Genomic DNA, 22,197 nt, shown 5'->3' with positions numbered 1-22,197 from the left:
CAGTTTACCTTTCTAAACATTTTGTCATTTATGACTATAGCTCAGACCATGGTGTTCTAGACCAATTTGGTATGATAATGTTGAGGTATTACACCTCAGTTGATAATGCGATTAAGATGTCTGTAGTGGACTGCCTGAAATGAAATTGTAATTATTACTAAAACAATGAAAATATATACAGATATAATGTACAGTTAATAGTTATATATGGTTTTGAATAAATGTAACTTGATAAGTTTGTCTTGAGCAAACCTACTGTACTTTTGTCTTTTGTCACACCAATGTGTCTTCATTTTTAACATGGTCAGAAGTTTTCATGTGATACCGAGCAAGGTAAATTGTAACATTCTTTTTATATCTAAACTACTTATTTAAACTACTAACCATAGATTAAACATACTGAAAGGTGGAGGGGCACAATTTTTTTCATAAATATTTTACAAACAGTAAACTATGGCAACTTCATTTTGTATTTATTACAAACTGCAGAAGTTTACTGTATGTAAAATATTTATGAAAAAATCTATGCCCCTCCACCTCTCAGTTAGTTTTGAGCAGCATGGGACCTAGTAAATGTGAAATACATAAATTAAAAGGCACTAATTTATCACTTGTTACTTGTTACTAATATAATTTCCGTTTAAACTTAATTTTTGCTTTACCAATTACAACCTGAAGTTTTATATACAGTCGATGGTTACAACTGATCGTATTTTGAAAAACCACTGACCGGAAGTACACTACTCCAAAGTCAGGCACCATTTCCGGTGTCGCCACCTTCTTTGTCTCCGGCCCAACGTTTCGACACTAGGGGTCTGTCTATTTTTTCTTTTAGTCTTGAGGATATATTTACACATATATCCTTAATTTTCTGATATTGAATGACAGTCGACTCTGAAATATTTATGCCTAAAAGTAAAGCGCCAAAAATGGATGACCTGGACTACAGTAAGTGTGCTTGCTGACTAGCTGTTTGCACAGGCTATTGCTAGCTAACTGTGGCTAGTTTTATTTTCTAGTGGCTCAGTTTATGTGACATGCCGATAATTCCGTTAAACATTTAAATGAAAATTAATGACCGTATACCTTTTGCGGGTTTACATATAAAACACATATTTTGTGGTTAAAATAAGCCACAAATATGCCTTAGCTTAGCGTAGTATAAACTAAATATTGATTGTTTGACTGTGTGCTCGGAGCTTATGTCCGTGGACATTTAACACCCAGTCTGCCTCCAAGTTACACAAGAAGGGCTTGTCAAATCTGTGTATTGGCTATTCGATTGAAATATCATGTAATTGGTGCGTTGGCCACTGGAGTATGAGTCAAACCTTACAGGTAATCCAGACTGTGGGCGTGGTTGGTGGTGTTGTAGAGCAGCTGTTTGTTTTGCAGAATAAATACACTGGTCTGGAGGCTTTGGGTGCTGCTGATCACAAGCTGCGACTGTAAGCTCCCGGCCCGGGTGATTTGGATAAAAACCTGTCAGTCTTGTACAAAATACATCAACAGTAAAAATGTGACACACGTACACTTTAGTAAACCTAAAGCCGTCTAGTACAACAGCCCAGCAATAAATCCTATCTGCATGAAGGTTATAATGTCCAGTTTTTGTTGAAACTGTTTGGAGGCGGCAGTTTGTGGTCGTGTTGAATTTTATTGTATTACACTGTCAAGTGTTTCTGTTATTGTGTCCCCATCGTTTATATCAGTGAACACGTCTTTGTATAATGCAATACAGTTAGACAGCACCACAACCTGCATCGTCCAGAATGACCATAGAATTGAATTGACCTCTTTCAATAACAACTGAACATTATAACCTTCTCCAGAAGATCTGTTGCAGGATTGTTACATTGGACTGCATTATTTTCAGATCAATGTACCTAATAAAATGACAACTAATACATTATGGACTTTTCACTATTGGAGCTTTCAGAAGATATACTCAGTTACTAGTTTGTAATGTTTATGTTTATATATTATATCACTGAGGTGATACGTAATATTAGCATAATAATGATGGATCATAAATGAACACAACTTTTAAACATTATCTCTTCAACTAGTTTCAACCCGTAACTGAACATTAAGACCTTCATTAGGGAAGGATCTATTGCAGGGCTGTTGTATTAGACTACATTCACTTAGGATCGGTGTACCTGCTAAACAGGCAACACGCTGTATGTAATGGTCTATGACTTAGCAGGATCACTGGTGCTTTCAGATGATGTTTATCCAGAAACAAGTAGTTTGATACAGTCTTCAAATTTCCCAACTGTGGGACTAATAAAGGATTATCTTATCTTATGTTGCCCTTACCTGTTGTTGACCTCTGGGTCTGGCCACATCTAAAGTTTTATGAAGTTAATAAGGGAGTGTTAACAGAATGGCCAATCAGTCTAAGTATCACAGTGCCCCACTGCAAACACTTTTGGTATGGACTACTCATCCAGTAGAAAGTAGTTGCAGTGAAAACAGTGAGGGACACAAATGAAAATCTATTTACCTTCTTCTATTAACCCATCAAATAAAATTAAAACCAATTTGATACCACTAGTGATAAGAAGTGTGTTTCTTTGTTAACCAAGCTTTTAACTAATCTGGGTGTTTGGCCAATGAGGGGCTTGAATTGGCCATCAGGCCCCAACCCCAGCGGTTTCTCTATCATAGTAGTGTATTTGTGGTAATAATGTTTTTCTGGCTTTTTGAAAGTGAGTGTTACAGTCGCCTTTTATTTGACTGTGTTGGTTGCCGTTGAGTGAAACCTTTGCAAACTTCACTCACTACTGCTACATTTCCACTTCCTCCACTCCCTTCCATTGTAAGATATTGATAGAAGGAATTGGTCAAACCCAATTTGAGTGACAAAGCAGTTCTCAAAATAGTAGTCTTTGTTTGGCTTCTATGTTTCTAATAAAGGTAACATGTGCCATGGGTTTGGGCAGAGTTGCCATTCGTTGTATGTGCTGCAGCAGTATTGGAGTTATTCTTCTTCTCTTCCCTTACAGTCCCAGTAGACCTGAGCCCAGAGGAGCGCTCTGAGCTGGAGGACATCCGTAGGAGGAAGGGCGTCCTGCTGCAGGAGATCCAGAGGCTCAGAGAGGAATTAAGAGAGGCCATTTTGGAGGTGGAGGGTCTGGAGACCAGCACAGAGGGCAGGTAAGAGGGAAAATTCACAGTAACGCTGCCACTTTTCTCTAAACAATATTGGATTTGTTTTTGGCAATGAGGCAGAATCTGGCTTTGATTGTGTTCATATCCCAGTACATCATCACTTTATCACTTTCTTCACTGTGATTGGTTGCATTTTTTAAAAATATGCTTTTTGGACATATTCTTCTGTTTTGGAATATGTTGTCTTCACACTGACTTGAACTGATTTTATATGTATACACTCACCGGCCACTTCATTAGGTACACCTTGCTAGTACCGGGTTGGACCCCCTTTTGCCTTCAGAACTGCCTTAATTTCTTCATGGCATAGATTCAACAAGGTGCTGGATACATTCCTCAGAGATTTCGGTCCATAGTGACATGATAGCATCATGCAGTTGCTGCAGATTTGTTGGCTGCACATCAAAGATGCAAATCTCCCGTTACACTATATCCCAGAGGTGCTCTATTGGATTGAGATCTGGTGACTGTGGAGGCCATTTGAGGACAGTGAACTCATTGTCATGTTCAAGAAACCAGTTTTAGATGATTTGAGCTTTGTGACATGGCGTGTTATCCTGCTAGAAGCAGCCATCAGACGATGGGTACACTGTGTAAAGGGATGGACATGGTCAGCAACAATACTCAGGTAGGCTATGGTGTTTAAATGGGGCTCAGTTGGTACTACAGGGCCCAAAATATCCCTCACACCATTACACCACCACCACCAGCCTGAACTGTTGATACAAGGCAGGGTTGATCCATGCTTTCATGTTGTTGATGCCAAATTCTGACCCTAACCATCCGAATGTCACAGAAGAAATTGAGACTCATCAGACCAGGCAACGTTTTTCCAATCTTCTATTGTCCAATTTTGGAGAGTCAGTGTGAATTGTTGCCTCAGTTTCCTGATCTTAGCTGACAGGAGTGGCACCCGTTGTGGTTTTCTGCTGCTGTAGCCCATCTGCTACAGGGTTCGATGTGTTGTGCATTCAGAGATGCTCTTCTGCATACCTTGGTTGTAACAAGTGGTTATTTGAGTTACCGTTGCCTTGATATCAGCTCGAAGCAGTCTGGCCATTCTCCTCTGTCCTCTGGCATCAAGAAGGCATTTTCACCCAGAGAACTGCCACTCACTGGATATTTTCTCTCTTTCGGACCTTTCTCTGTAACCTAGAGATGGTTGTGTGGGAAAATCCCAGTAGATCAGCAGTTTCTGAAATACTCAGACCACCAACAACCACGCCTCGTTCAAAGTCACTTAAATTACCTTTCTTCCCCATTCTGATGCTCGGTCTGAACTTCAGCAGGTCGTCTTGACCCTGTCTACATTCCTAAATGCATGGAGATGCTACCATGTGATTGGCTGATTAGATATTTGCGTTAACAAGCAGTTTAACAGGTGTACCTAGTAAGGTTTATAAGCACCATAGACATAGCACAAGACACAGTCATCTGTCCATCTTTACCGTAGAAGCTGCAGTTCAACAACCTTTACAAGCATGACAGATATGTTTTTGTTTGTAGTACACAGGACTGCACTATTAACTGTTGTATATTCAGACCACCTTTTCATTCACACAGGTTAAAGCCACATTTGGCTTTCACCGAACAACTAGTTCTATCATGACCCCGTCTGCCATTTTAAATGTAGGAGAAAAATAATACAGTGTAACAAAGTAATAGGTTAGTGCAGTGACATTATTTAATTACCATTATAATATTTTGAAGGTGGATTGAAATTGATTGTGATTAATCTTGTTCCTGTAATTTGCTTATAATTTTACACTCAGGTTTTAAGATTTTATTGCTCAGAGTGATGCTACTTCAGCTTTTGACTGTCAGATAAATTGAACATTTTACACAACATAATTCATAACATGGTCAAATTGCTGTGCTTGATGTAGTGAAGGATATTAGAAACTAGCGTTCATAAAGAAAATGGTTTTCATGTTATGGTAGTATTTTCTCATGAGATGTAATTTGTGTGACTTCTGTAACTTATGTAATTTGTCTTTTTGACCACTGAGTTGTTATCATTATTGATAAGGAGATGTGACTTTATCATCGCAAAAGCCATTCTTTCTTATCACCCTTTTCCACTCTGCAGTAAAACTCTACAGAAAAGCAGGCATGTGGCAATGGGAAGGAAGAAGTTCAACATGGACCCAAAAAAGGTCAAACTCTTTAATGCTTGTACACGTGTATTCTGTCTCATTCTGTTCTACCTCTGTGGTGACTGATTCTGTCTGCTCTCTCCAGGGCATTGTGTTTCTGGTGGAGAACGAGCTGCTCAGACACACTCCAGAGGACATCGCTCAGTTTTTGTACAAAGGAGAGGGACTCAACAAGACCGCTATAGGAGATTACCTGGGAGAAAGGTGCAGTGTCTGCTAATATCTTCTGTCCTTTTTCTTCTTCTGTATCAGCCTTTGTAACCATGCTCTCTGTTGTTGTAATATAGGGATGACTTCAACATCAAAGTTCTACAGGCGTTTGTTGACCTCCACGAATTCACTGATCTCAACCTTGTCCAGGCCCTCAGGTAGGCCCTCCACTGTGGCATGTTTTTTGTTTTGAACTAAGAGCAAAACCTCTTGACCAGTATCCTGGTATTCTTGGATAAACAAACCTTCTCAGCATTGGAAACCCCCACTCTCATTGTCACTTCAGGTTAAGGAGGGAAAAAACTATACAAGAGAGCAGCAGTGACTGTTTATCTCCACCTTGATTGCAGAATTTGTTCTCTCAGAGTTGACCTAAACCGTGACCTGTTTTCTGCAGACAGTTCCTGTGGAGTTTCCGTTTGCCCGGTGAAGCCCAAAAGATTGATAGAATGATGGAGGCCTTCGCTCAGAGATACTGCCACTGCAACCCTGGCGTCTTCCAGAGCACCGGTACAAACACACACAATCACACTGTATTTTCTAGTAGAGTAGGCTATGTAGCAAATTAAGACTCTTTTCCTGCAGTGTATCACAGGAAGGGACACTCACTTTTTTATTTTACAGACAGTTTTTTGGATTCCTGTTAACACAACAGAAAGTGATAGTAAAGGAAAATGACCTCACACAAACAGTGAGCCCTTTACCAGAAATGATCCACAGTCCAGTGTCTGCCAATTCATAAACATCTCTTTTCAGTAAATCCATTATTTATTTCCTTAAAAGGTGTCCTGTGGAGTTTTCGTGTTATCAAACAAAAGTAATGTTTACATTTAGTGTTACTCACCACAACACAATGTGTGTGTGTTCATAAGATCTAACAGATGTGTAGAGTATTTTAATTCCAGCAGTGTTTACATCAATATTTACATGCTATGAAACCATTAGCAAGAATGTGTATCACATAACCCATGTACATGTGGGCACTCTGTGTGTGTGTGTGTGTGTGTGTGTGTGTGTGTGTGTGTGTGTGTGTGTGTGTGTGTGTGTGTGTGTGTGTGTGTGTGTGTGTGTGTGTGTGTGTGTGAGTGTGTGTGAGTGAGTGAGTGAGAGAGAGAGAGATAAACAAAACGGGGACCCACTCATAGAAAAACAGCTCCACAGCACAACTACAGGTGAAAAACTCCACAGATGACCTTTAAATTGTTTGAACTGAGGTTCACTCAGCATTCCATTATTTGAAACGGAAATATCAGTAGGTTTATCTTTCTGTTTTCAGAGAGAGTGATAGTAGTAATAGAAAGCACTATTTTTGAATCGGGGTCAAATCCAATAGTTTTATACATCTGATAATAAGGTAATAAAATTAAAAAAAAACTTTTTTAAATGTATAACATTATTAATCTTAGGCATGTCTCTCCTGTTCAGACACATGTTATGTGCTGTCATTTGCCATCATTATGCTGAACACGAGCCTCCATAACCCCAATGTGAGGGACAAACCTGGAGTGGACCGCTTCATCTCCATGAACCGAGGCATCAACGAGGGGGGAGACCTGCCAGAGGAGCTGCTCAGAGTACGATGAACCCTGTTTTTTGTTTTTCTCTGCAGATGGTCAAATTACAATTAAATGGTCCTAATAATGGGATTTTTGTTGAGATTATTTTATTACCATTTGTGTTATTCTAGAATCTCTACGAAAGCATTAAAAATGAGCCATTCAAAATCCCTGAAGATGATGGCAATGACCTGACACACACCTTCTTCAACCCGGACAGAGAGGGCTGGCTTCTTAAACTTGGTGAGATGATGCCAGTGAGGCTGTTTAACTTTGGGTGTACTGCTTCCCTACTGATCTTGTGCAATTTAACTTGTACTGACAAATGCTGTGTCAATGTTAAAGATTCAAATATTTCAAGGATCTAGTGAGAAAACATGGTCTGTATGTCACTCTACTCTGTTCTCTTCTGAGGCTTTGTGCTATGATGAACCTGCCCTCTTGTCTCTGAGGTTTGCCAGCTCTTTGCCTCCACCTGAATTGTCAGCTCACAGTGTGGTGGCATTAAAACATTGACAAAGCACAACGGAGAACAAGAGACTCACTTTCTTGCACCATGCCAGTCTAAAAATCTGATTGTATTCTTTTGCATGGCGGGGCCTGTGATCTGTGTGTCACTAATATAATTTCTCTTCCTCTCCTTCTCATTTCTCCCCTGTCTCTTTCTCTGTCTCTTTTTCCTTTTGTCCTCTGTCTCCATCTAAATCCCCTGGTCTCTTCTGTGTCTTCTTCTCCCCTGCGATTTCCACCCTCTGCTGCCGCTGCTTGTTTTCTCAGGAGGTATGTACAGTCAGAGTTGTTGTAGTTAAAAACGTAGAAAAAGTAGCCACGTAGTGAGCAGTAACAATGTAGAAACTGTAGACTAGTATCCCTTTTACTTTATTTCCCTGTCCTCATCATGGCTGTGATGTTGTTTTTCAGGGGGACGAGTGAAAACCTGGAAACGGCGATGGTTCATTCTCACAGACAATTGCCTTTATTATTTTGAATACACCACAGTAAGTCTTGGTTTCCTCTCCTATGTGACATTATCAAGCCATGAAGATGAATCAATTTCAGTAAACAAGGTGTTGAAAAGCTTCTTACGATTATTATATCCAGACATTTATGTATTTGCATTGGTATTTCTGAGAAATTGTTATGGAATTTGAGGCATTTTTTTGATTATTTTGTGATAAATTGTAATGTTTAAAATTGTATGTTGGAGCTGAAACCTGATTTAACCTAATTTCTCAAACTGATTCTGAATTAGCTGGTGTTTTTCTTTTTCAATTGAGAAGACTGTAAAGATCTAAAATAATCAAAATTTCTCCAATTTGACAATATTTGCAAAAATAATGCTGAGATTAGTTGGATTTCTATTAATTCTTGCACTCTCAGATTCCTATTGCGCCCGATTAAACACATAAAAACACAAAATAACAGTCATCTGAATTTTGTCTGTGTTTCACTAACAGGATAAGGAGCCGCGAGGTATCATCCCCTTGGAAAACCTAAGCATCCGTGAGGTTGAAGATCCGAGGAAACCAGTAAGTTTGCATTACTGCTTAATATCATAGTCAAGTAGTTGTACCGTGATTGTTCATCCAAGGTGTCTTGCCATTCTCCCAAAAGAACTGCTTTGAGTTGTACATCCCCAACAACCGCGGTCAGCTGATTAAGGCATGTAAGACAGAAGCTGATGGGAGGGTAGTGGAGGGGAATCACATGGTGTACCGTATCTCCGCCCCCACACCTGAGGAGAAGGACGAATGGATCCACAGCATCAAGTATGTAACTGTTAAATGGAGGATAATGTCCAAACATTTGGTAGTTTCTTGTTTAGGGGCCTAATTTCAATGTCCTAACTGATACCTGGATGGTAAATGCACCTTTTAATTGCATATTCTGATGACCTCACTCACTAGTATTTCTTTGTCGTCCATCCAGGTCTGCCGTCAGTGTGGATCCCTTCTATGAAATGCTTGCAGCCAGAAAGAAACGTATATCACTGAAGAAGAAAGAGGAACAACCGTAGATGATTCCCCTCATCCTCTCCCTGTCTTCCTCTGTCCTTCACACCCATCCTTCCAACATGGGACACATGTTTTTGTCCCTGCTCTTTACTACCTGTTCATAAGTTTTGTTATCCCACCTTCCCCACCCCCAAAACGCATCCTCTTCTTAACTTGAGGACTCCTTGCTATCCTGTCTACCAGAATTTTGAAAGCTACATTCATAGTGAGGAGCTCACCCACTGTGGCTGCCTCTTGTTATCTTGGTTATTGCACTACTGCTGTTAAATTCAACCTGACACACTGCAGCCACAGCACACCACCTGTCCCGTCTTCTCACCACATTCCTCTCTCTTGAAGCATTTAAGTGAACGTGTCGTAGGCCATATTCACAGTAATGCAGATCATTTCAAAAATGAATTTTTCCTGTTTTGGCAAAATTTTAATAATCAAATGTGGATAAATCTGCATCTGCAAACATTAGGAACAAAGAGGAAATGCTATGATTGGCATGATCTCATGTGTTTGATTGTCTTAATCAGTCTTAAGAATCTTGCACTTTCCTCTTTATATGGTTGCTTTGTTAACCACGGAAAAACTTGAAATGGCAGAAAGATGCGCTGTAGAAATGCTTAAGGTTGTTGTCTTGTGCATGCCTAATATAAGACATCTTGTGTTTGTCTTATGTTATTGGCTTTTTTTAAGCAGTGAAACGAACATCTTTCTGAGGTTTATCTGCATTAGTGTGAATATGGTCTTATTCAGGGTAGCAAGTAGCTTCAGTTCTTGTGAATTCTTCTTTCAGATTTATGGATGCTGCCTAAATGAGAAATTGCCTTTCTTGATTGTGCTTACCCCAGACAAAATGTGAATTCACTATTTCAACACTAATACGATTTAGATTCTGTTATATATGGTCAGAGAGGAGGAGAAACAAAGCAGCAAATAATTTCAGATTACTGAGATGTGTCAATTAGTCAATGGCTTTAAATACACAATACTATAGTCAAAGATACGTAACCATTACGTGAGGAAAGCGTCACTGTTCATGACTGTTTAGATTTGCTGATTTATATCAGCAGGCTGCTGTCGATCTTCAAATATGCTCGTGTCTTGAGACAAAACGTTGCTTTAGAATTAACGGAGGAAATACAAGCAGTTTCTACCTTTCAGACAGCTTCTTGTTTCAGCTCACAGAGACATTTATGTTCTTCAGCATGTTTCTCAACATGTTTGAGCAATAGTGAAGTAGACAACCATAGTAGGCTACCGGTCTGTTGGCTTTGTTAGCGATTCCTTTATCACACTATACTCAGCTATGATCACCATGTCCTCTCACATGTGACGTTACAGCATGCCACAAAACCATTTCCTACCTACTCAACACTACAACATGAACTCCGACATCTCTCTCACGAGTAATAACTCAGACATTTAACTGTTAGAGCCAGGTTTGTCCGCTATAGTGAGTTTCAAGAAATCACAAAGGCAGCTCATTACAATGTATACTTTTTGTAAATAGATGTTAGCATATTTGTTTACGACACACATAGAAATGATTTAATTTATTCTTTATCTTTTGTTAATATCTGATTTTTGTACGAGCTACTGTAGACCTGCATGTTGATAAACTGAGGTATCAGTTGTAGGTACTGATGCATTGCTGATCATGCTAGTGCACTGATTTGAAAGGTGTTAGTGTTCCCTGTCAACTTGGAAAAATGGCATTTTATGTGGAAGCTGATTTATGCATAAAGTCAATTGTCTTAATGATAGTTTTGGGAGATAGGAAGATATTTAGGAGATGTTTTGTAGTCTGGTTTAACTCCCGACCATACTGTTGTTTTTTGGGTTTTTTTTTTTGAGTAAATCAGACTCAGTGAAGCACAAGCAGTAATTAGTCTCACAGTCTGTTAAACTAACGTCTAGTCTTTACTTCATTGGCCGCCCTTTCCATCATACTACAAATATGAAAAGACATAAAACAAGGAACACTAATAAATCTTTAATTCATTACATGATAGTAAAATTATTCAGATGTAATGAATGAGTAACAAGTTTAGATTTGTGTCCAGTGATAGATTTGCTTGACATACAGTTCATAAACTGTTATTTCTCGTAGTTTATTGAAGTTGGCATTTTTAGATGGTAGGAAAAAAAAATCGTCTACTGCACTTTATCAATTTTAGCATTTTGGAGAAAATGCTGTTACTTCGACTGACGATACAACTACAATACTTTAGCACCCTCTACTGGTGTACACACACACACACACACACACACACACACACACACACACACACACACACACACACACACACACACACACACACACACATATACACACTGCAATATGCTGATGGATGAACCATGAACTGTGCAGAAGTGTATATAACACCATCACCTGGTCAGTTCCAGCTGTAGCAGAAACAGTTTCTGACTAACGTGCTGTATTTGCTCATCAGATTGTGTTGCATTAGGCTGCACAGGGTCTTTCTCTGTGATCCAAACATGTAGACCTTGTTTTAAAGATACAGCAAGTGTTTGGTCCCTCAAGCACAGAGCTACGATTGCCTTTTTACTCTCCCACTTCATCAAACTGACAGGCCTAGTTTTATAACTCCATGTTTGTGCTTGTATACATCACATGGACTGTCCGTCGGCCTTCACTTTCTGGGTATTCTTGAAGTGCAAAGTTGCCAAAAAATACTGTTGGGACAACAGATATTTCCATTTAAACAAAAAAATGAACACTGAAATGATCAGACCAAAACTGGTCCTCTGTTTCTGATTCCTTTGACCCCAGAGCCACCTCTTCCAGAAAACGTCTTTATTTTGTATTTATTTATTTTTATTTACTGTGAGGTGAAGATGGATCGATCATCTGTAAATGTAGCAAAAGGAAACCACGATACATTGGTGCCAGTAAACTACTGTGTAACAATAAAAGGTAAAAATAGAGATGATGGGCTGGTGGATGTGTTTTTATTTCTCCTGGGTTTTTCTTCTAATATTTTAGTTCTGTGGTGAAGTTGTTTTATTGACAGATGAAGCCCAGCAAGTGCAGCATAATTTGGGCCTTTGTAGTTGCTGCAGTTCATTGAGTTTTGAAAAGTTACTAACTTTGGAAGGTGTTAATACTATTACTTAATACTATCATTAATAATCATAATGTGTATCATCACAAACTGAACTCTACAAAGAATGAAACTAAGATCTATTTTTCACACTTTAATTTACATCGTCTTAACATTTGAAAAAACACACAATACATTACATCAAAGCTCTAACTTGGCCTAAATTCAGTTTTATAGAGTACAATAACAAATATACAGTCAAGGCCAGAGCATTTCAAAAATTAAAAAGCCACAGTGCAATGACTCCATTACACAAAACACAACAGTCAGTTTTCATAATGTTAAAATCAGATCTACTGAAAATAAACTGAGAAATGTCAGTGATTTGTTCAATGAACAAACATGCACTGTGGAATATATAAAAGTTGGAAAAAAAACCAAACATAAGCTTTTTAATTTGTGTGAAGGAGCCCTTTTGCAAAACAAAATAGTGTCAAGAGTCCCTGTAATAATGGTAAAACCATCAGAGGTTGTAAAACGTAAAATTCTCTCTGACTGGCTTTTCATTATTTTTTCCAAAATAAAACATCAATCTATCTATGATACATAGATTGTTCAAATTACAAAGTGTGACAAAAATTAATTCTACAGTTTCTTTGGTAAATTAGCTGTATCCTCCATGGAAACCTTGCAAAGAAGAGAATCCAGAGTAAAAAAAAAAAAAAGATTTCCCAGCACATTTCTATCAGTATCAGTATCATACTAACAAGATACGGTTTGTCACTTCACCACATCAGGTCTGCTAACATTATCACAGACCCCACAGTGTTAAGTCTTAATATGACAATATGACAATATGTCACATACAGCATGAACACATCAGATAATGGCCAATAACTATGTCCCTACACACAGTGTGTAGTTTTTTTTTTTACATGTATTTTTTCTTTTTTTATTAAAAAGTCACTGATAAAGTTTACAGGAAGGCATTGAGTCAGAGTGTGGAGTCGGTGCCGCTGAATGATCATCCTGTCAAAATGACAGTGTTAAAGGGGCTGTTGGTTTATTTTTGCACCTTCTTTGGTCTCTGTAGTTTATATTACATGACACATGGCCTCTCAGTGACAGGGGTCAAAGGGGTATTTGGCAAGACCTCCATGAAGCTCCACCTCTGTATCAGACCATGCAATGACATCTCCTCTGAGGTGGCTGCCGCAGGAGGCCAGGCTGTAGATGTCACTGGCGCTCAGGACGTGTGACCACATGTGGAGGTCCGACATCTCACCCACAAATGATTGAGTGGCATCAAAACGGCCTCCAAGAGTGTCCTGGAGAAGAGAGACACAGGTATATTCAAACTTTTCTTTACCTTTACTATTGTTTTCACTCATTAATTTAGGACGCATAAAGGACATATGAGATAGTCCAACAGCTGGAGAAATGATTGAAGATTACGTGAAATATGAAATAGTTGATACAGTAAAATATAAAACAGAAGCAGGTCAAATGGTTTCTGAAATGTAGGAGGTTTGATAATGATTGTATGAAGGAGCCCACTATGAAAAAAGAAAAACTGAACTTGCTTCATCAGCTGTAAATCTTTGTTTGCATCTGCAAAAAAATAACTTTACCTGCTCTTGTCCCAGGATGAAGACCCCTCCAGGTTTGATTGGGTGCCAGGGGGAGAGATTCATCCCGGACCCTCTCTGCACTCCGTCCTGGTAGGCCTCCCACTGTCCGTCCCGTGTTGACCAGGTCACACACACATGGTGCCACTTCCCATCACTCACAGACAGGGGCAACGTCACCGCCTGCAGATGGGATGGTGAAGATGGTGAGACACAATCACATAAACATTTCTCTGGATTAATATACTTCACATACATAAACCACAAACATGGGAAGACACCAGCAAGTTCTTAAAACAAGAGCAATTTAACAGCAGGCTGAGAGGTAGTGTTTCTCTGCCCTCCTGTGGTGCACTGTGTTGCACCTGTAACCACCTTCAATACACCTGCACATCGCTGCAGCATGATGAGTAGTGAGACCACTGGAAGTCAGCAAAAACAAGATTTCAGGGGGAGTTAATCTTTAAGGCTCAGGTTGTGTCTTGCCTCTGCCACAAATATATCCTCTTGCAGATTCTTCCCTCTGTAGATTTTTATAAGCTGTTTAGGCAGCAGGTGGAGGCAGAGAGTTGGAGCTCAGATGAGGAATACATGTGACAAGTTTAAAATCCCTGACAATTTGGCTTCACATTGTAAATGAGAACTTGTATCAAATGATTCACACTGGATAGTTTTTAGAAGAGGGATCCAAATTGAGTGCAGCAGAACCAAAGATACTGGCTTTTTCATTTCACACATTCTTCTTCCTTGTCAAAACCTAATGCCTCCTTCACCCACAATGCAACCTGACCACCAACAGTTCAATTGAACATTCAACACAAAGGCTTATTATGACTGTCATCATATATGTGGCAGTATTCCCCAGCACCTGTAAACATACTTTACCGAGTAAAATAGTCGGAGTTTCCCTTTAAATCTGTGTGTCACTTTTAAATCCCCTGAAAACCTGGCTTCAATTCTCAAGTAATTCTGTACGACAACAAATACTCACAACTAAACAAAACTAAAAAAGCTATGATTAAATTGCAAGAGATACAATTTTTTAAAAATATTTAAAGGTTTAACACTCAAAACTCATCTAATCGACTTCATTTCAAGTTTTTAGGCTCTTTAACGCTCAACTCAGGAGACTCATGCAGGGCTCATATTTCCTCTCCCTCACCTTGTCATCAATCAGCAGCTCTATAGGGTTGTTCCCCCACTCAATGAGCACCAGTTCATTCGCCTGTCCAGGGGCGGAGTAAGAGAAAGGCGTCCCCAGGCTGGGTCCCACGCCCGCCTTCATCCAAAGACACAAAGTCAGAGCGAAGATCTCCTGCAGCAGAGTCCTCTTCATCCGCCCGTACATGTAGTTGGTTCTCATGGGGAAGCTGATCTGAAAGGCATCGGGACTCTTGGATTTCTTCCTGCTGGAACCTGTTGTTAAGGAAACATAACATCATTTCTTAACAGAACAGTTGCAACTCAGGGGCCATTTAGTGCCTGTTGTAGCCTGGAACTTTGGGTCGTATCATATTATCTTCCTCAGCAGAATGAGGTTTCTCATTTGTCATGAAATTGTACTGTAAATGTTCAGATTATTTTTTTCTGAGCTGTTTAAGTACTTCTCATCCATAAAAGTTTATTCTTGACCTTGAAAACAGTCGGTGACAAAAAAAATTGTCTCACCTCAAGGTCGATTTAGTATCTGGTCTGGATGTCATGAGATTCTTTTGTCAATTACTACCTCAAAGGTCAACATTGAACTATGAAACCCATTCCTGTTTTCAATAAAATCTAATAAGATAATGACACAAAGGATCGTTCAAAACTGATAACTGCTTATGAAAACAGAGGAAAACAAATCACATCATTTTTTTTTTGAAAATGAGTTTGAGTTACTTGCCAAAACAAAAGAATTCATTCAAATTTCTGCAGCTGCATAAAACACTACTCACATGACTCATATCAAATGTTGTTTCATTAGTAGGAACTTGACATAGCTTATTGTCAGCTGTTATGACTCTCAGCATGTTGTAATGTTGTGTACCTGCCAGGTGCAGCTGGTTGAGCATCGATTCCAGTTTATTTGAGTGGAAACCAGTTCGGGGCCCTGGTGCTCTGTATCCTGTGTGTGGAAGGTAACTATGACCGTCTGCTTCATTACTGTGATGGTCATCATCCTCATCATCATCCTCATCCTCATCATCATCATCATTGTGGTCGCCATGGTCACCGTCCATATCATGATGGTCATCATTGTGGCTGTCATCGTGGTGATCTGTGTGGTCACTGTGACCATCACGATGTCCATCGTGGTGGTCACCCATGTGGTCATTTGGGTGTCCGTCATCGTGGCGATTGTCATCATGGTGATCCCTGTCGTCTCTGTGACTGCTGTCGTCATCGTGATGCTCAGGGCTGTTGAGGGCGGCGGTTTGATGGTGCAGCTGCTGCTCCAGAGTGTTGATCTTCCTCTGCAGCAGCTCCTTCAGAGAGCTGGAGTAGGTGATGGATGTGTTCCTCTTCTGCTGAGGGAGATCAGAGAGAAGAACAGAGGTGAAGTCTTGATAACAATGAGTATTTCCTGTCACTTCGTCCCTGTGCTTCCTATTTACAACAGACAGGACAAAGGGATCAGAATTGCTTTGGCACAGGATCAAACTGGTATCGATGAATCATATGTGTGGGTCTGTCACCTACAAGCTTGCACTTCCTCGCCTGCTATTCACAGTCACTTATTGTCTTTTCATGTCAAATGCTACAGTCAGACATGCTTTGCAGTGCCTCTCACAGTCACTGTATCTTTCTGTATCTGCCTCTGCTTCTCTTCCTCTCAGGTAATCCAGGCTTTATCCCGGTGTGTGCCCTGATTACCAGTCTGTCAAGGGAGATCACGATAATTGCTGCTGATCTTAGACCCGTGCCACCCCACACACACACACACACACACACACACACACACACACAGATACACAGGATGCAGCCCTTGACATCTGCCTGGGATCACGATTCAAGACAGAGACAGCAGAAAAGGACAGATAAATGTGGCAACAGAGTCAAAACCGCAGGAAACTACAGAGAGAGCAGAGCCATAAGACATCCAGATTTCTTCCAAAACTTACATCAATCCACTTTAGCCTTATACAAGAGTATCTTCCATCAGTGACGTCCACCTCTGAGCCTGTTGCTGCTCTCAGGTGCCCACTGAGGGACAGCAAAGTGTCTCTCTTGCCAATAGAGTGAGTGGCTTTATGCAATTAAGTAATTCATTGTTCCTCTATCTAAGGGGCTTAGCAGACATAGTACTTTGGGATTTGTTTACTTGACAAACACACCAGTGACGGCAGCATTAATGTCTCCAAACAAGGAAAAGCCATATATGGGCACACAGTGCACTGCAGGTCTTCCTACTGTGTTTACTTTTTAATTTCTCGGCTGTAACATATTTGCTTTAACGCACTTGTTCTTAAACAAACAGTTTATGTAGGCGTTATTTGCAAGCTGAAAAAGTTTCCTCCTCTCGCTGCTCACCTGCAAGTTGTTCAGCCTCTCCTTCAGCGCGTGCAGCATCCTCTCCATCTGCTCTGACGATGATGTGATGTCCCCTGTTGTCACATGTTTATCCTTCCCCTGGTTGTTGCCGCTGTGACCTCCATCCGATCGTTGCCCCCCTACAGAGGGGTGGTGCGGTGAGTCTGGTATGAGGTTGCTGTGTCCATGGTGACCCTGCTGGTTGCTATGGTGCCCATTGTCAGTGTATGTGTGATGACCAGCCACTCCTGTGTGATGGGAGTGTGAGGTGCCCTGGTGCTCATTGTGAGGTGTCACACCACGGCCGAAGCCCTCGCACAGGGTGAGCTTGGCCGTCAGCTCTCTAATGGTCTCCCTCTGGTCCAGGATGGTCTCTTTCTGCTGAACAAGGCTCTCCCTGAGGTGGAGGATGGTGGCTTTGGCCTCCTCACTTGCCCCCCACCAACCAGCAGGAGGTGCACTTTGATGGCCTGATCCGCCGGGCCCTGTTGCCCCTACGCCTGGACCCGCTGTAGGGAAGCAGGAAGGGTCTGCGTCCACAGGAATAGGGGTGCAAACAAAGCGTGGGTGGGCCCCGTAGTCATATTCAGACCCTGAACTGGCAGATGCAGGACAGAGGAGGAGTGAAAGTAGAGAAAGCACAACGGGAACAAGGAGTAGGTGTAGAGACTGAGAGTTCCTCATGATCTCCATCCACAGTTCAACCAGAAAGACTAAGGAGCGTGACTTCACTTCAAAATGTGTGACACCAGTTGAAGTAAAGACTGTGCTGACTTCTCTGTTGTTGTAAAGGAGACATCAGAGTGCGAGATAACAAAGGTCTCCATTCATTCAAAGTATCTACTCATCCGTGAAGAACGAGTTGAAGAGTTTTATCTGATTTTTCTGTGAGAGAATTTGTTTTATTCTGTTGTGTTGTCTCTCTCTCTCTCTCTCTCTCTCTCTCTGTCACTGAAGAATGGAATAAACCTGTAAAACAGAACATCAGATCTTAGATAAAGGTCATTTTGTTGCATTCACAGAAGGTAGAAACAATAACATCAGTTACTGAAAACTGCATTTAAGCTTTTTGTTGAATCTGCACGTGTTAGATACAGTTTTGTACCAGGCTGACTAACATAAAGGTTTGATTTCTCAGCAGGATACGGTGGTGGTCGAACATTACAGCATGTAATCTCTGACATGTAACCTTTCATGTCACAGGCATGTGCCAAAACAACCAGAGCATTTCCAGACAAGGATTAGTCCAAATCAGAGGTGTGACATCCTGACCGGACCAGTCAACACAATATCTGTTGCTCTCTATGAGTTACTTAGTTGGTTCTGACTTCCTAGAAGCCCAAAAGAAGGCGACAATTAGTCTCAGTATAAAGCAGCAGTGATGAGATCATTGTAAAACACAGATTCATGTGTAAATATTCTCTTGTTTTAAACCTGACTCCCAAAAGTATTCCTAAAAACTCCATGTGGGTCTAGTCTGTTTTTCATGTATCTATATCATAAAGTGCAGCTGACCTCTCTGTAGCTGTAACATGTCCTTCATTATACGGGGTCGGCATTTTGAAATGGCACACACGTGATGTGGCTGCTAAACCTCACTGACCACCTGTTGCTTGCAGTGACCAGCCTCTACACTGTGTGTGTATGTTTCAGTGTGTGTTTGTGTTGATAGTTCATACATGATTTACTGTACTTTATCAATAATAAAACAAGAGTGAAAATACATACAAAACATATACACCGTTGAGTTACGAAGGTCATGTCTGCCTCGGCTGAAATCTCCACAAAATGTCAATGCAAACATTATTAATAAGCTGCAGGCGCAGAAGAAGAATGCTTTCCTGTTTTTAACTGAGCATCTTTGTAAAACTAAAACTGTCTAAAGAGGAAACAACCTTTGTGCAAAACGTGTCCTGTCTCTGCTGTTCTTGTTGTGATTTACGGGGCTTAGAGAGGAGAGACAGATGGTCGAGGCACAGAACCGTGTCACAACCAATCTCCACCGTTTAGCCCTAAGTTTATTACCACCCACAGGTCTCTCAATTAACCTAATTGCAAACAGTTGTCGTGCTACCTTAGCCAGAGATAAGTGGGCTTCCTCAGCCTGCTGCTGCTGCTGTGTGTGTGTGATAATCCGGGGTCGTGCACCATCCCTGCACCATATGGTCAAGGTGGATATTTAAGTAGTGCGATTAGTCCCAAATTAAAAACTGGCAACTGCAGTTAGACCTGTGATTAAAAAACAGTTGACTCTGACAAAATAAAGCACTTTCCATATGTAAACAAACATAATCTTCCTAGGCAGACAATAGATGGTATTATGTTAAAACTATAATCATCCCAGCGCGTGAGCATTAGATCAATATCAACACCATTATTTCTGGCAATGAGTCCAAACAGAATTTGTTTAGACATTTTGACAAAACACAGCAGAGTTTAAGAAAGGTCTTTGTTGCTGTAAAGAATTTTGCATTCACATTGCTGTCTTTTCTGTCGTACCTCTACCACACTGCCTCCCATTAAAGTAGCTTTTTACTAAAAGTTGTATGACGCCAAAACAACAGACACGTTAACTAACAGTCCATATGCTGTAGATTATCTTTTCAACGCTGCTATATTCTGTACTACATTATATTTGACACAGTATTACACATTAAATGATATACAAATTTGGTTTGTCAGTGTACAGTGCAACATCAATCAAAATAATGCAAAATGGAGCATGAATTGTAAGAAAATGTTTCAAATGCTATTTATCATTTGTTATCTAACTGTGATGTCTAATTGTCAGTTCTTTGTAATATTTGCACCACAATATTCACTTCTGTTAAGAAACACAGTGACTCTTACCCCATCCACCCTCACTCAAGTACACTGTCACGACTACCTACATTCAGAAATATATCAGAACAGTAACTTAAATATGTATTTTCTGTTTGGAAACTAACAATCCCTGCAGCCTCTTTCTTTATCAAAATCTTCTATACACAATGCATTACACTGGAATTCTTTCCAGTTGCATTTGTTTATTGTTTAAAGGATCATGTCATGTCAAACAGACATTAATTCATTTTCATGCATTTGTAGATGGACTGGTTCAAGGTTCAGTTTAGTCATCCATTAAAAAAACATCGGAATTACGATGTTCCCTTCCTCATCCACCAACACAGAACCAAAGCATAGGAAACAAATACCCATATAATAAAACCACAGATCAAAACAAAAATAAAACTATATTCAATGTTAGAACTGTTGAAAAGAACCAATCAAACAGCAACAACATGAAAACATAATAGGAACAGAGACATGTGTGGGATGCAGTTGAGTCAGATGTGACAGAGATCTCTGTACCTCCTTGAGTACATCAGCACAACACATAAAAACAACCACCTGTTGATCTGTAAGTCTAAGTTTTTTCATGTAATATTTTAATGATCAACTAATTATCATTTATTATCTTTGTTTGAATCTATAAATAACTTTTCTTGTTTCTACTATAAAAACTTTGTGTTTCTTTGACAGAGGAACACTGTGGCTCCTCACTGAAATGACTGAACTAATATAAGAGTTAAAACACTGTTCCAGTTAAATTGATACAGAAAAAGCATCCTCACCTCAGAGTCCCTGTGAGTGCAGCTTGTGCATCCACACTGTGAACTTGTAGTGAGTTGGTCCACCTATCGCACTGATCAGATTCAGAGAGATTTACTCTAGAGGAGTGCTCAACTCCTTCTATCCCTCCCTCATTGTCTCTACCTCTTTTCTCTCCTCCTCTCCTCCCCTCCTTCCTCTTTGTAGTTTTTTTTTTTTCCTTGGATGACCACACCTCTTTTCCACTCATGCTGTCTTCACATAGACTTTTTGGCATCTTATCACATCTCCACCATTTTTATTATAACTCTGGAAATGTATATGATTTTACAGATGAGGCCTTCATAGACCACCCTTGCTCTGACAAAACAGATGCTTCTTTTTTTTTCAATTTGTCCCCTGATTTTCTTTTATCCTATCAAACAGGACACAAACATTGGCCTCAGCTCCTCCAGAACAATGTCACATGGCTCACCTAGATCTCAGCAGAGGAGTAATTGGCCTGATTAATTCCTTCTCTGACTGATGGCCAGAAGGGCGGTGTCAGGACAGCAGATGGCTGCTTTAAGGTCAAAATAAATCACACGACACACAAACAATGACGTCTGCATGATGATTACAGGACAGACACTTATACTTACATTAACATTAGGTAACAGGTTCAGACACACTGGCATATGCTGGCCACAACCGTCTGTGATTAAAACGGACTTAACATCACAGAAAGGATGATAGTAGCAAAGGTAAACACACAATCCATCTCTTTAATTTAGTGAATATTGACCTACTTATTTCTTCATAAATTTCATTAATTCAAAACTTCTCAGTGTTTTATGACCGCTAGTTCAAAGCTAGTTGTCTGTTTCCCTGGCAAACAGTACAGTGAAAATGAGGACTGTGATCCATCCAACCATCCATCAGACAATCTTCAATCTAACAATCAGAGCAGTCACATGAAAATAAAGTTCAATCAAAACCAGACTGATTACAAGAGATGTCCTCTCAGTTTATTTGACACTTGTTGAGTGTGGAGGATTAAAGAGGCGATCATCTCAGGTGGACAAGGTGAGGAGTCAAAAGTTGGTGCCACAATGCTGTGACTCGGTCTCCGTCATTAAGTTTAATTACATCTTCGTTAACAGAGCTGAGTTTCACAGAAGTGTACGAAGTGTTGTGCACAAAAAGTTTTACTTTAAATGTCTGTAAAACCTTGCAGATGCCTACTTAATATTTATATCATTTGTAATATTAATGAATTATTAATAAAGTAAAATGCTTATTGACCATAAGGGTTA

The 22,197-nt window shown here is 40.1% G+C and overlaps 2 protein-coding genes across 3 annotated transcripts; one reads left to right on the top strand and one right to left on the bottom strand.

Moving 5' to 3' along the window:
- The first annotated feature begins 754 nt into the window (after window positions 1–754).
- cyth2 (cytohesin 2) lies at window positions 755–12,054 on the top strand. The gene is made up of 12 exons (XM_071470908.1): window positions 755–948; window positions 3,012–3,162; window positions 5,267–5,333; window positions 5,419–5,537; window positions 5,621–5,701; window positions 5,941–6,053; window positions 6,969–7,117; window positions 7,231–7,342; window positions 8,021–8,097; window positions 8,557–8,628; window positions 8,714–8,868; window positions 9,029–12,054. The coding sequence occupies exons 1-12, from the start codon at window positions 882–884 to the stop codon at window positions 9,114–9,116; spliced, it is 1,251 nt and encodes a 416-aa protein (XP_071327009.1). The 5' UTR covers window positions 755–881; the 3' UTR covers window positions 9,117–12,054.
- A 257-nt stretch (window positions 12,055–12,311) lies between these two features.
- On the bottom strand, window positions 12,312–21,048 carry LOC139613884 (neuronal pentraxin-2). Of its 2 annotated transcripts, none has more exons than XM_071470883.1 (6): window positions 20,926–21,048; window positions 17,312–18,280; window positions 15,828–16,308; window positions 14,961–15,214; window positions 13,802–13,981; window positions 12,312–13,498 (listed from the first exon to the last, which is right to left on the bottom strand). In XM_071470883.1, exons 2-6 carry the CDS (start codon window positions 18,002–18,004, stop codon window positions 13,289–13,291), a joined length of 1,818 nt encoding a protein of 605 aa, XP_071326984.1. In that variant the 5' UTR covers window positions 18,005–18,280; window positions 20,926–21,048; the 3' UTR covers window positions 12,312–13,288. The 2 variants fall into 2 exon arrangements, with proteins under 2 accessions (XP_071326984.1, XP_071326985.1); XM_071470884.1 differs by having other exon boundaries at window positions 15,828–16,305.
- Window positions 21,049–22,197: the final 1,149 nt, after the last annotated feature.

This window comes from Trachinotus anak, unplaced genomic scaffold, assembly GCF_046630095.1.
Source record: "Trachinotus anak isolate AG129_WGS33_773 ecotype Australia unplaced genomic scaffold, CSIRO_AGI_Tana_v1 ptg000032l, whole genome shotgun sequence".
Taxonomy (NCBI): Eukaryota; Metazoa; Chordata; class Actinopteri; order Carangiformes; family Carangidae; genus Trachinotus; species Trachinotus anak.
This window is presented reverse-complemented; position numbering and strand designations above follow the sequence as displayed.

What these genes read in the sequence shown, in the direction of transcription:
- cyth2 (XM_071470908.1), top strand. Translation starts at nt 882, where the DNA reads ATGACAGTCGACTCTGAAATATTTATGCCTAAAAGTAAAGCGCCAAAA. An exon ending in TCAACATGGACCCAAAAAAG is followed by an intron (nt 5,334 to 5,418) that starts GTCAAACTCTTT and finishes TGCTCTCTCCAG; the next exon opens with GGCATTGTGTTTCTGGTGGA. An exon ending in TGCCAGAGGAGCTGCTCAGA is followed by an intron (nt 7,118 to 7,230) that starts GTACGATGAACC and finishes GTGTTATTCTAG; the next exon opens with AATCTCTACGAAAGCATTAA.
- LOC139613884 (XM_071470883.1), bottom strand. Translation starts at nt 18,004, where the DNA reads ATGGAGATCATGAGGAACTCTCAGTCTCTACACCTACTCCTTGTTCCC. An exon ending in AGAGGCTGAACAACTTGCAG is followed by an intron (nt 16,309 to 17,311) that starts GTGAGCAGCGAG and finishes GATCTCCCTCAG; the next exon opens with CAGAAGAGGAACACATCCAT. An exon ending in TCATCCTGGGACAAGAGCAG is followed by an intron (nt 13,499 to 13,801) that starts GTAAAGTTATTT and finishes TCTCTTCTCCAG; the next exon opens with GACACTCTTGGAGGCCGTTT.